We start from the raw sequence: 12,316 nt of genomic DNA, 5'->3' as shown, positions 1-12,316 counted from the left end.
GAAACCCTCCTCAATGCATTGGATGCTGATTGCCTTCCACCTTCAATGTCAGAGGCTATCGTTTTTGTTGTGCCTAAGCTCAGGAAGGACCCTGAGTTATGTGTCTCCTACAGGGCCAATATCACTCCCTAATGTAGATGCAAAAATTCTGACTAAAATACTGGCCAATTGATTAAATTCTGTTATACTGTCTCTAATACATGGGAATCAGACAGTATTTATGCCTAGCAAGGGTGCAGACATAAATATACAATGTATATATACAAATATAGCCCTTTTCCGAGAGTGGGACTCTCCAGGTGAAGTGGCCTCATTCAAAGCAGAACAGGCCTTTGATTCTGTAGAATGGGAGTATTTGTGGCAGGTACTTAGGCGCTTCGGCTTTGGTCCCAGATTTATTGCCTGGATCCAGTTGTTATATAAGACTACGGTTGCTCATGTGTGGATCAATGGTACCTTGTCTCCCACCTTCCATCTTTCTAGAAGGACAAGACAGGGATTCTCTTTGTCCCCAGGCTGTTGGCTCGGAAAATTGAACCCACGATCTTCCTTCTTTTTTGGATGCCGTTTGAGGTCTGCTGGTGGGACCTTTAGTGGAGCGAGTGTCGTTGTACACAGACAACGCTCTCCTTTATCTACACGATGCCTCTGACTCTCTCATGGTGGCTTTTGCAATTATAAATTGATACAGTGGTTTCTCTGGGGTAAATATTAATTGGGGTAGATCTAATTTATTTCCCCTGACCGATTCAGCTCCGCTACCTTTTCACTCTACTCCTCTACAATTGGTACCTCAATCTAAATACCTAGGTATTATCATACCCAATGATTTATCCTGATACCTGTCTGACAATCCATGTCCTGTACTGCAGAGCTTGATACCTACATAAACGCCAGACATGGAAAACACTTCCCTTGACCCCTGTTGACTGAGTAAATCTCCTTAAGAGGATGTTTCTTCTGAAATTCCTCTACGTCTTTAAAAATACACCAGTCCCTATCCCTGTCGCACTTTTTAACAAATTAGATGGAATCATTTCATCCTTTGTCTGGGCTGGAGCGGTTTCTAGGATAGCCAACATGAACTGTAGCTTCCTCTTTCTTCTGGCGGACTGTCAATGCCTTGCTTCCAGAAGTATTACTGGGCAGCGGTGCTAGTCACTGTCCAGTGGTTGTTTGCCCAATCTCAGTCAAACCCATCAGTTAACCCGGAAGCTGCTGTCCTGGGGTCCTACTCAGCCCTGACGAATTTGGTGTACCATGGAACGAAGGCTACACAGCAGGCGACGACTCAAATGCGTACAACAACAAGGGTATGGGAACAAGTAACAGCAGCCCTTGGGATAGCCAACACTAGCACTATCTTGTCTCACACTCCGTAATGGGGTAACCCTAACTTACCACATCTTAGGTACATTCCTGATTCCAGTGTGTGGGCCAGGTGTCACAAAAATAAAACAGATTATGCCATCCGGCCATGTGTTTCCCTTCCCCACCTTGAAAAAAACTTTTCAGCTTCCTTCATGGATGCTATTTCAATATTTGCAATTGAAACACGCAGTGCAGGTGCAGTTCCCGATGACAGTCACTAAAACACCACACACCACCCACAATGCAGCAGATAAAATCCTATCTCAATATATTTCTGCATTACTTGTGGCGAAGCAGACAGAGATCCCCTCCTATTCTGCTCCTGGTGGGAGGACATAATCTTACAGAAGAGGAATGGGATACAAGACTACAACAGTATATACCTATGGTTATCTCTTCCAGGGATAGATACATTTATTATTATGCAGGATTTATATAGACATAACAGTTTGTACAGCGCTTTACAATATGAGGGAAGACAATACAGTTACAATACAATTCAAGAGAGGGAGATATTAAAGATGTGTGTTAGAGAGTGTAGAATAGAGCCAGAGGGTGAACGTGGCATTTGTGAGGGAACAGAATCCAGAGAGCAGGTGGTTAAGTGGATGTTAGCAAGTAGTTTAGCAACCTCTTCTATAGTGGTGGCGTTGAATGAGGGAAGTAGTATTTGTAACTGTGGGCATGAAGTGTAAAGCATGAAAGGTACTGTATCTGAACAGCAGAGATCTCCTCACTGATTGTATCAATCTTCTGTTTGAAGTGGTTGGCGATCTCCTGGGCAATGAGTGCTTTGGTGGGTGGAGGCAGTGGAGGACGAAGTGGAGAATTGAAGGTAACAAAGAGTTGCCGGGGACGGGATGAAAAGTTGTTAATGAGAGTGATAAAATAGGTCTACTTGGTAATGTGGAGACTGGAATTGTATTTTTGGAGGGCAGATTTATATTGGTTGAAATCTTTCTGAGACCTAGTCTTACACCATAGGAATTCAAGAGCATGACTATACTTTTCAGACTTCTAGTGATATCTGTTTGCCAAGGTGGAAGGGGTCGGGACTGATTTGATTTGTAGTGAGGCAGGGCAGTGTGTCCAGGGATTCATTCAGCCTAAGTTTCTTCATAGGGCTTACTACACCCCCCAACGTCTCTCCTAGATAGATCCTGTACATTCAGAATTATGCTTAAAATGTCAGCAGGCAGTAGAGACCTATTTACATGTCATCTGGAAATGTCCGCTTATTCAGGATTTCTGGAAGGAAGTGGTGTTGGAAATTAATATAGTCGCTGATCTTTCTATGGTGCTAGATACGTGCTTCTCTTGGTTATAAATGAATCAGCAGGTCAATCTACTCATAACAAGTTAACACTGTTCTATTTGTGTTTTTATGCTAGGAAGGTAATTCTTCAGAAATGGAAGCTATCTGCTCCCCCTACGGTTGCTCAATGTTGACTCAGTGTCGCCTTTGTATAAACTTACCTACATGAGTCGTAAGTATCCCCAAAAGTTTGGGAAAATTTGAAACACATGGGTAACAGCCAGATCCCTTAACCTTTAGCTTAGTGTCACTGGAAGAGGAACCTGGTGCTTTTCTAATTGTAGTTATTGGGATCTGAGAACTCTGGCTGGATGTTTACGGGGCTGTAAGCCCTGCAGCTTTGACTGCCCCATCCTGGCATATTTCCTAGTGTTGGTTTCCTCTTACTCCCCCTTCTATGCCCTTTTCCTTATTCATTGTAAATATCAGCACAGGCAACCCTAAAACTCCAGGAAAACATCTGGCAATATTTGCCCCTGTGGTGGACCAAGATGGTGGACAGAATTCCTCAGGGGGGAGAAGAATTAGCAGGGGGAAGAAGATCCTATTTGGGGAGAAGGAGCATCAGAGTGGAGGGACTCTCCTAATCAGTTAGCTGAGGTTAGCTGAGGTCTTTCAATCACTACATACACTGTATCAGCTGCAGGGTGCCTCGTGAGGTCAGTTAAAGGAACGGACGCTGTTGCAAATCATGTTTACCACTAAGCAATGCCAGCCCTCATTCACTACAATTTATTCAAATGCTCACAGCTGATTTTTCACTCCTTGAAGAAAATGTGCATAAGATCAGACTCTGTGTTTCTAAAATGGAACAGCACATTAGCAAACTGGAAGATGATTTAAATCCAATGTCTGTGACCCTTTGAGACATTTCTGCTGAAAAAAAATGTTGCTAAACTCGGGGGCTTAGAGGACTTGCTATGCCACAACAATCTATGATTTATTGGCTTCCCAGAGGGAATGGAGAGTACAAACCCAGAGGAGTTTCTATATGACCTAGCTAAGGTGTTTTTTAGACTGTTCACTACAGAAAGAGTCTAAAGGACCACCCTATGACCCCCACCCACACACACCAGGATCCCTGCCAAAACCTTTGCTAGTTTGGATCCTCTACTTTAAAGAATAAAAGGCAATTCTGGATTAGGCCAGAATTGTGCACATTTTGAAATATAACAACAATATCATTACTATGTTTCTGGATTTTCCACAAGTACAGAGAAGCAATGTTCAGCCTTCCAGATTTTGAAAAAGCACCTAAGGAACAGAAATGTTTCCTAAAGTATACTCTAGTCAGCATGATTGAGAGTTGTGGATAATGGCAAAAGCAATTATTCTCATTACTAACAGAGATTGATCGTGGGTGCAAATAGCAAAAGAAAACACCAACCAAGTGTAAGGGATTTAGCCCGACCTCTCCATGGATATACCAAAAAGTGAGAAAAAAAAAAACGGAAGTGCCAAATATCTCTAACACACTCACCCAACCAAGGATGAATCCAGTGAAAAATAATTTGAATGAATTCATCCTTGGTTGGGTGAGTGTGTTAGAGATTTCTGGCAGTGCAACCAGCACAAATAGCAAAAAAACCAAAACAACGCCAACCAAGTGTAAGGGATACATATATTTAGCCCGACATCTCCATGGATTTCCCCCACACTTTTTAGTATACATATATACATTTATATGTGTATATAAAGTATAATTTACATTTTTTTTCTCTCTCCTATGCATTGGTTCGTATTTGCTCCCGATTTGCTACCCTTTCTGCTAGTATATTTGAAAATGTGATTTGTACGTTTTTTGATTGTGTGGATAAGGGTACATGCACACTTGCATATATTGTTGGATTAAGTATTTATGGTGATCCTATATGTTTTTGTATATATATATATATATTTCTTGAACCATTTATCACACATCCGGATCCTGAGGAAGACCAGATCATGGGTGAAACGCGTTGATCCACCACACTGTAGGATGTGTTTTGTTATGTGATACACTCTTTATTTGCTGTATGTTCATGTGATATTTTTTATTATTCTGTTTTAAATCAAATTGATGTATATTTTTTATAAATTGTCCTTTTTCTGAGATTTTTTGGCACATCAACATCCTCAGTTTCCTCGTCGACAAAGGTTTTTCCCTTGTCAGACTTGGTTTATTTTAAGATGTATTTAACTTTCAGGGGATAGTGCTGGCATCTTGTTGACAGATATTAACTCTCCACCCAATTTCTATAAACAATAAAAGTAATCAAAATCAAATAGTACATAACAGAACATTTAAATGGAACCATAAAAAAGTTAATCCAATAATTCCATGGTTTTGTTAAGACTGTCTGAATATAATGTCATGAGAGTAAAAATCCAGTAGGGCTTTTCGTCTCCTAAATCTGTCAAACGTGATGGAGTTAAGGAATAGTTCTAGGAGTGTGACCTTTATGTTTTTGTCTGATTTGCTGTGTAGAAGTGTGAAATTAATAGATTCTAGATTAGGCCTGGGGGGTCTTTTGGATTTTAAGAAGATGGTAAAAGAATGGTTGGGCAGAATGTGTTATGATTAGAAAGTCTTCCTCTGTTTTGGTGATAATATTGTTGGTAAAGGCTTTATTAATCAGTACTCTTTCTGATTAACCTTAAGGAGGTAGCTGTATAGTTTTCTTTAATATGTGTTGTTTCCAAAATACAAGTTTTAAAAGCAACGTGAGAAAAGCTGATGACTGATAATAGTTACTTTTATCTATTAAATATAAATCTATTGTATCTAAGTAAATGATTTAAAGTATTTAAAATAATGTTTTCAGTGTTGTTTTAATCCATTTCCGTGAAGGAAAATAAATGTATGAGATTAAAAAAAAACAAAAAAAAAACTGTTTAATTCTTAAAAATTGGAATATCTTGCTCTCAAATCACTACTAAGGCATTCTTCTCTTGTCAGAAATTCTGGCCAGACTTCCACCTTAAAAATCTTGAACCCGTCTGACTGTTTAGTAGGGGCTTTCAAAAAATAAATAAAAGAGAAAAGGCAGGAGAGCCCTTCAGGTATGGTATAGTGATGAAAAAAATACGTAGAGAAAAAAAAATTTATATATTTACTCATATATAGTGAGGTTTGCAGGGGTCACATGAGCAGTGTAAGCTATTTGCTTGATATTTGCTTGAGGAGAATATCTGCCCCCATGCTGATCTTGGGGAAAATGTCACACTCAAAGCTCTGGGTTAGCACAAATCCAGTTCAATTTAGGGGAACTTTAAAATGGTGATGCAATATTGTAGCAAAATATTAAAATGTACTCTTCTAGTGGTAGAGGTGTCCAAGTTTTTCCTACACTTTTATTTAGCAAAGCAGTAAATAAACATAGTTTCAATGCAGGAGGGTTTTGTAAAGCATACATAACACAATCTACTCCTCTGAGGCTCTAGAACAAAACTAAGGGTCAGTTCTTGACTGACAAGGAGTCCACTAAAGGTCTTCTCAGACAAATAGCCAAGACTTGTAGCTTTTTATTGTATTGTCAGCAATCAGCCATTTACATTATAAATACATTTTGCCCTTTTTTTTTTATAAGTGATCACATTCCCTCTCTTCTCAGCTGCATACAAGCTGGGGGGGGGGGGGAAGTAGCAGCACACTGAGCTTCCAAGTGAATGGCTGTGCAGCAGGGGCATGTCAGGACAAGTCTGATCATTGAAGGAGCATACACTGAGTTCCCAGCATAGCTAGAGAGCTGACCATAATGTGTTCGCCTGCTTAGTGTAGTCAGTTTTTTTTTAATAGGAAAGCAGAGGGACTGGCAGGATCACCAGTGATTTTACATAAAGAAAGCATACAAAGAGAACAGGAGACTTTCTCATACAACTACATGGTACAGCAGGCATATATCAGGAATATAGTTGGAAAAAAAAAAGAAATATGAAGTTTTGGGGTAACAAACATTTTAAGTAGTGGATGCATATGAACTACTTTTGGAAAATACCGTAAGTTTATTATTTAGTGTCACTTTAATGTATGTAATCTACATTTAGTAGTAAAAAATCTTAATTTTATTGAGACACTGCAGAACAAATTTTAAAATGATAAAATCTATAGCTGCTAATGCTACCAACGCTGTGTTAAGCTTTTGTCAATAGGTTTCCAATAAAATTGTTCTATTTAAAGGAATATTGAAAAGCAAAAATGGACTTTCATAGTAATTCAATGACAATTTTACTACAGTAAAAAAAAATCTGAATTTTCTATTAAAACAAGATAAAGTTTATGTTAGCAAATTTCTGGAGATGGCCGGATGGTGTATGGACATGGTGAAAAAAGAACTACTAAATGTTTAGAGTCAAAGTGATTTGCTTGACCCCAAGCACCATAGATTAATTGAGGGAAGATCATGTCAGACAATTCACATTGATTTTTTGTCTGTGTGAGTACATGGTGAATATTTATTTTCTAGAAAAAGTGTCTGATGTACATGGCGAAGATTTGTGAGTAGCAAAGGTTAGTCTTATATTGTAGTTAACATCAGCGTCTACTGGTACCTACTAGATAGGGCAATTTGGAAAATGAGTCAATAGGGCATGTTTAAGAGACTCAAAGGTCACAGCAGCAGTTAAAGTTTCCAAAAGATGGAACAGTCTTTCCTGTCATCAAGACTCTCTAAATTACTCTGTAATCTGATTCAATATTTGTCCTGACTTTTTCTCAGCATGTGATCTTTTAATACACGTGTATTTCAAACAAAATCTCTTTTCTATAAACGTCAGGGTTGTAGACTAAAAGGGGTATAGCAGAGGTGCAACTAGAACCTTCAGGGTGCTGCTGCAAAAAACCATGAAGGCTCCACCCTGCTATGGATCAGTGGCAGCGATGGTGTGGGGGATGGGATCAGTGGCAGAGGCGGTGGTGGTGAGGGGGGTGGGATCAGTTCACTGATTGTGGTAGGGGGATTGGATAAGCAGCAGCGGTGGTGGTGGGGGGGGATGGGATCAGTCCACTGATAGTAGTGGGGAGAGTTGGATCTGTGGCAGCAGTGGTGGTGGGGGGATGGGATTAGACCACTGGTGGTGGTGGAGGGATGGAATCAGTCCAATGAGGGTGATGGGGGTTGGAATAAGTCCACTTGGGGTGGTGGGGGGATGGGATCAGTTCACTTAGGGCAGGGGGGATAGAATCAGTGGCAGCAGTGGTGGTGGTGGAGGGGATGGAATCAGTGGTGGTGGGGATAGGGATGACATCAGTGGTGGTGGTGGGGATGGGGAGCACATCAGTAGCAGTGGTGGGGATAGGGATGAAAATGTCCACTGTCACTGATTTCATCCCTATACCCACCACTGCCACTGATGTCATCCTTTATCCCACCACTGCCTGATGAGAAGGGGGGGTGGGATCAGTCAGAGGTAGTGATGATGGAGGGGATGGGATCAGTGACACTAGCATTTACCAGCTCTCAGTGTCAGTTGATTCCCCCTCCTTCATGCTCAGTGTGTCTCTGCCTCTCTGCTCACTTCATGTGCCTCCAGTGATGCCTCTCCTTACATGGGTTCTCCTTCCAGAATGGAGAGCTCCTCCCTCTTCACTCTACTTGCCATCAGCTGACTTTCTGCTCTGCCTCCCGGCACCCCCTTTTCCGGCGGGTGACCTTTCAATGACGGGCGCCCCCCCTGCCACAGTGGCGGAACATGCGCCACCCCCACACAGTGACAGAACAGGCAGGCAGAGCCCCCCCATAGTGGCAGAACTCCATGGCCCAGTCTCAAGCGTGACTGCTGTGACCCTGGTAGTTACGCCACTGGAGTATAGGCTGTGCACTTAGCAAAATGATAGTTCACTGAGCTTAGTAAACAAGATAAAGCTGTGTTCAATCAACCATTCCTGTGCTAGCAAAAAAACTTTTTTATTACATGATTGGGACCAGGGCAGCCATCAGAAATTTTGGGGCCCCTTACACAGCTTTAGGCCTGGGCCCTTCCGGTCCTGACAACCAATATTCCCCAGGGCCCGCCCTCTGGCCGTCCCACCGAATCCGCCCACTGGCCATCCCACCGAGTCCTTCAGTGCACACACTTTTATTTTAACACTTACAACTTAATATATGAAAATGAATCCAATCCAGCAAAGATACAGCCCCAAATATTCAGCAAAGAGAAATCCCAATTCAGCAAAGAGATGGCCTCAAATAGTCAGCAAAGAGCCCAATCCAGCAAAGAGACATCCCTTCCGCTGCATCGGCTTACTCTGCGGCCACCCTGCTTTAGCAATTGCTAGTTACTACAACACAGTGGCGGCTGGTGTGTTGGGGGCGTAGGGGCGCCGCCCCCCATCCATGCGATCCGGCCCCCTAATCTGCATGCAGGGAGCCGGACGCATGGAGTTCAATGGGGTTTTTTGTTTTTTTTTGTAATCACCTGATTAGAGCCAGAGGCTCTAATAGGCTTCAGAAAAGGGTGGACCCGGGGCGCAAAGCAGTGCGCCCCGAGCCCACCCATTGTGTGACAATAGCGAATGAAAATTCGCTATTTTCACACGGATCCTCCTCCTGGCCAATCAGGAAGTGGGTCCGAGACCCGCTTCCTGATTGGCCGAAAGGCAAAAACCATGCCATTGGCCGAGGAGGAGGCGACGAGAGGACTCAAGAAGACGTGGGGGACTGAGGAGAAGCCGCCGCTGCAGGTAAGTGCACTGTTCTGTCTGCATTGAAGGGGGCACGGCACGCTGGTCTGTCTGCATTGAAGGGGGCACGCTGGTCTGTCTGCATTGAAGGGGGCACGCTGGTCTGTCTGCATTGAAGGGGGCACGCTGGTCTCTCTGCATTGAAAGGGGGCACGCTGGTCTCTCTGCATTGAAAGGGGGCACGCTGGTCTCTCTGCATTGAAAGGGGGCACGCTGGTCTCTCTGCATTGACAGGGGGCACGCTATACCTTAATTACTGAAGGCCCCTTTCACACTTTTGTGACCTCAAAGTCACGCAATTTTTTTACAGCATTTTTTGCCGCACAGCAATGCCCATTACATTTTTCTGTTTGCGCCCCCCCCCCAAAATTTTGAGCACCAGCCGCCACTGCTACAACAGCAACAACTCAATCTGGTTTGTTGGGACCTGGGTGGCTGGGCCCCTCAGAATCCCCGGGCCCCCTACATGTGTATGGGCTGTACCCCCCTGATGGCAGCCCTGATTGGGACTTCACCCTCACTATTATTCACTTTGCAAAGTACTGTAAACATACACTTTTTCAGGTAAGCACTTTACTCCTTCAGTGGATCGAACCCAACATGCCTTCTTTCTCAATCCCTTTGCTACCCAACTATAGCTAGAAACACTTAGGCAGGACATACATGATTCATTTTTTTTCTGCTCAACCAATTTCCCTGTCCACGCATTCAATATGCCGCCGAGCTATTCATTTCTGCTGGCAAAATACAATGATCAGTGTTTCTGGCTATAGCTGGCGGCACTGATGGTTTGGGAAAAAAACAGACAGACTGGTTGCACACAAGTCAATCTATAGACTGACTTGTGTACAACCAGCTATCCCATACATGGATTGAAATTCGGATGGTCTCTGCTGGACTGGCTAAATTTAAATCTATGTATGGCTAGCTTCAGGCTAGTCTTTCATTACCAAGATTTGGAGAGCCATAGACAGTCCTATTTCGATGGCATTTTACAAGGACGCAATATGTAAGTTAGCCACAAATATATACCATTCACATCCACTAATTTATAAATATGCTGTATGGTGATTTTAAAAAATGTTGGCTTTAAAAAGCAAGTCTTGGAAGCCTTTGACAGATTCTATTCATGCAATACCCCTGAGATTTCTTGCTGCTAATCTGAAATTTTCTGCCACAGCCTGGAAGTACTACTCAGAAGGAACAATGTACTTTAAATTTTAATGCATCATCACAAAAAAATAATGCTTGTCTATTACTTTTACTTTTATATAGATAATAAAAATAATTTTGAAATAAAAGTGTACATACCTGTAATGAGTTTCAATGTTTTCTTTAGTAATATCATTTAATATTTCATTTATATCCTGGATGTCACTTGAAGTTGTAATTTCATTCAAAACTAAACAGTTACTCGAGGAAAGGCTCATTTTTGAAAAATATCCTACTAAAATTCCAAAAATAAATGTAAACAATAGTGTGCAAAATACTTTTATAATTGTAAAAAAGTGCTTTGAGGTCTTTGGTTTTGAATGTGCATAATGGGAAAAATATTCTGGTTCCTCCTCTAAACGCTGGAAGCGGCCCTTGGGTGAAGTGGACAGTTGACTGGAGGTAGGTATATGTGGCTGATTTATTGCACTGTTTACATCATTATTAGCATAGTTGTCAGGTGGAAATTGTTCAGATCCAAGTTCCTCCAGTTCTGTTTCCATATCCCATTCTAGATCCAATGCAGATGATGGAATGTCATCACTCTCCATATAATTCAGCTCTGACACAGTTTTCGCGTCAACTCCAAATTTCTGATATGACAAATCCTTCCCTATAAAATACAACCAAAGCATATCTGCATTAGTATAATTTATTTTTGTTTCTGTTGTATTTCTGTTACATACGTTGGATATTTCACTTTGTTTTACTTTCACAGTTATATTTAAAATGCAGAGTTGTAGATGCACCTTCTAGCAAACAACGTCAGATAGGATGGTCACTATACCTAAAGGTGGACTCTGGACACAAAATTGTTTATTTAAATATATTTCCCAATACCCACAAAGGATACAAATCAACTTTGTGTTCACTAAATATGTTTGAAAACCCAGATATTACCTCGAAAAAGTAGCAGTGACACGATCATTGTGTTGAACATAGATCCAGACAGATGGAAACCCTATTTTCCATCCTTCTGGAGGATCGGATTGGATAGGATCGGATAAAAATGGACAGCCGGTCTGTTTTTATCCGATCTCCCATAGAGGAGAGAGGGGATCTGACAGGTCTGTCTCTGCACAGAGAGCGGAGACGGACTTGTCATCCGCCTATTCAGTGGGAGTCAGTGGATCGATCCCCTGCTGAGCAAAACAGAGTCCGCCGGGCGCACCGCTCGTGTGAAAGGACCCTTAAAAAATAAGCATATATCTTAAAAAGACCAATCACTAAAAATCATATGTAGAACTAAGGGCAGAAAACACCAAGTTAAAGATGTACTCCAGACAACCATTTAAACAAAGAGATGAAATACATATCTGAGAGCTTGTTCACCTGTCAAATTATTTGTATTTCTGTCAATTCAATTCTGAGACTAAAGCCTCGTACACACGATCAGATTATCGAACGATCTTGCGTCTGATGTTTGTTGCATGCTAGTCTAATATGGAAAGTGAAGAGGTTACTTTCATACGAAAATTCTCGTATGACAGAATTCAACTTCAGAAGTGATATCATGTGTTGAATTGTTTTGTATGTGTTCTGTCATTTCTGAGCATGCCTAGTCTTGCTCTTACGATTTTTTTCTGATGAAAACTGTACTAATTAAATGAAAATCGGACGTTGTGTTGACATACAATAAAAATTTTATAGCCTGCACATCCAGTTTTTGTTGTCTGAAAATTCGTAATCGGCTGTCGAAAGCACTAACGATCCGAAAATCTGCAGATCGTTCGTCGGATGAAATTTTACTCCCGATT

The 12,316-nt window shown here is 41.6% G+C and overlaps 1 protein-coding gene across 1 annotated transcript in view; it reads right to left on the bottom strand.

Moving 5' to 3' along the window:
- NAALADL2 (N-acetylated alpha-linked acidic dipeptidase like 2) overlaps positions 1-12,316 on the bottom strand; it is a 1,571,070-nt gene that overhangs the window by 1,124,060 nt on the left and 434,694 nt on the right. The window contains exon 2 of the mRNA XM_082249039.1: positions 10,659-11,172. Within this exon, the coding sequence (XP_082105165.1) occupies positions 10,659-11,172 (514 nt within the window). The remainder of the gene's footprint in view (positions 1-10,658; positions 11,173-12,316) is intronic.

This window comes from Pelophylax lessonae (assembly GCF_965119305.1).
Source record: "Pelophylax lessonae genome assembly, chromosome: 3".
NCBI lineage: Eukaryota > Metazoa > Chordata > Amphibia > Anura > Ranidae > Pelophylax > Pelophylax lessonae.
This window is presented reverse-complemented; position numbering and strand designations above follow the sequence as displayed.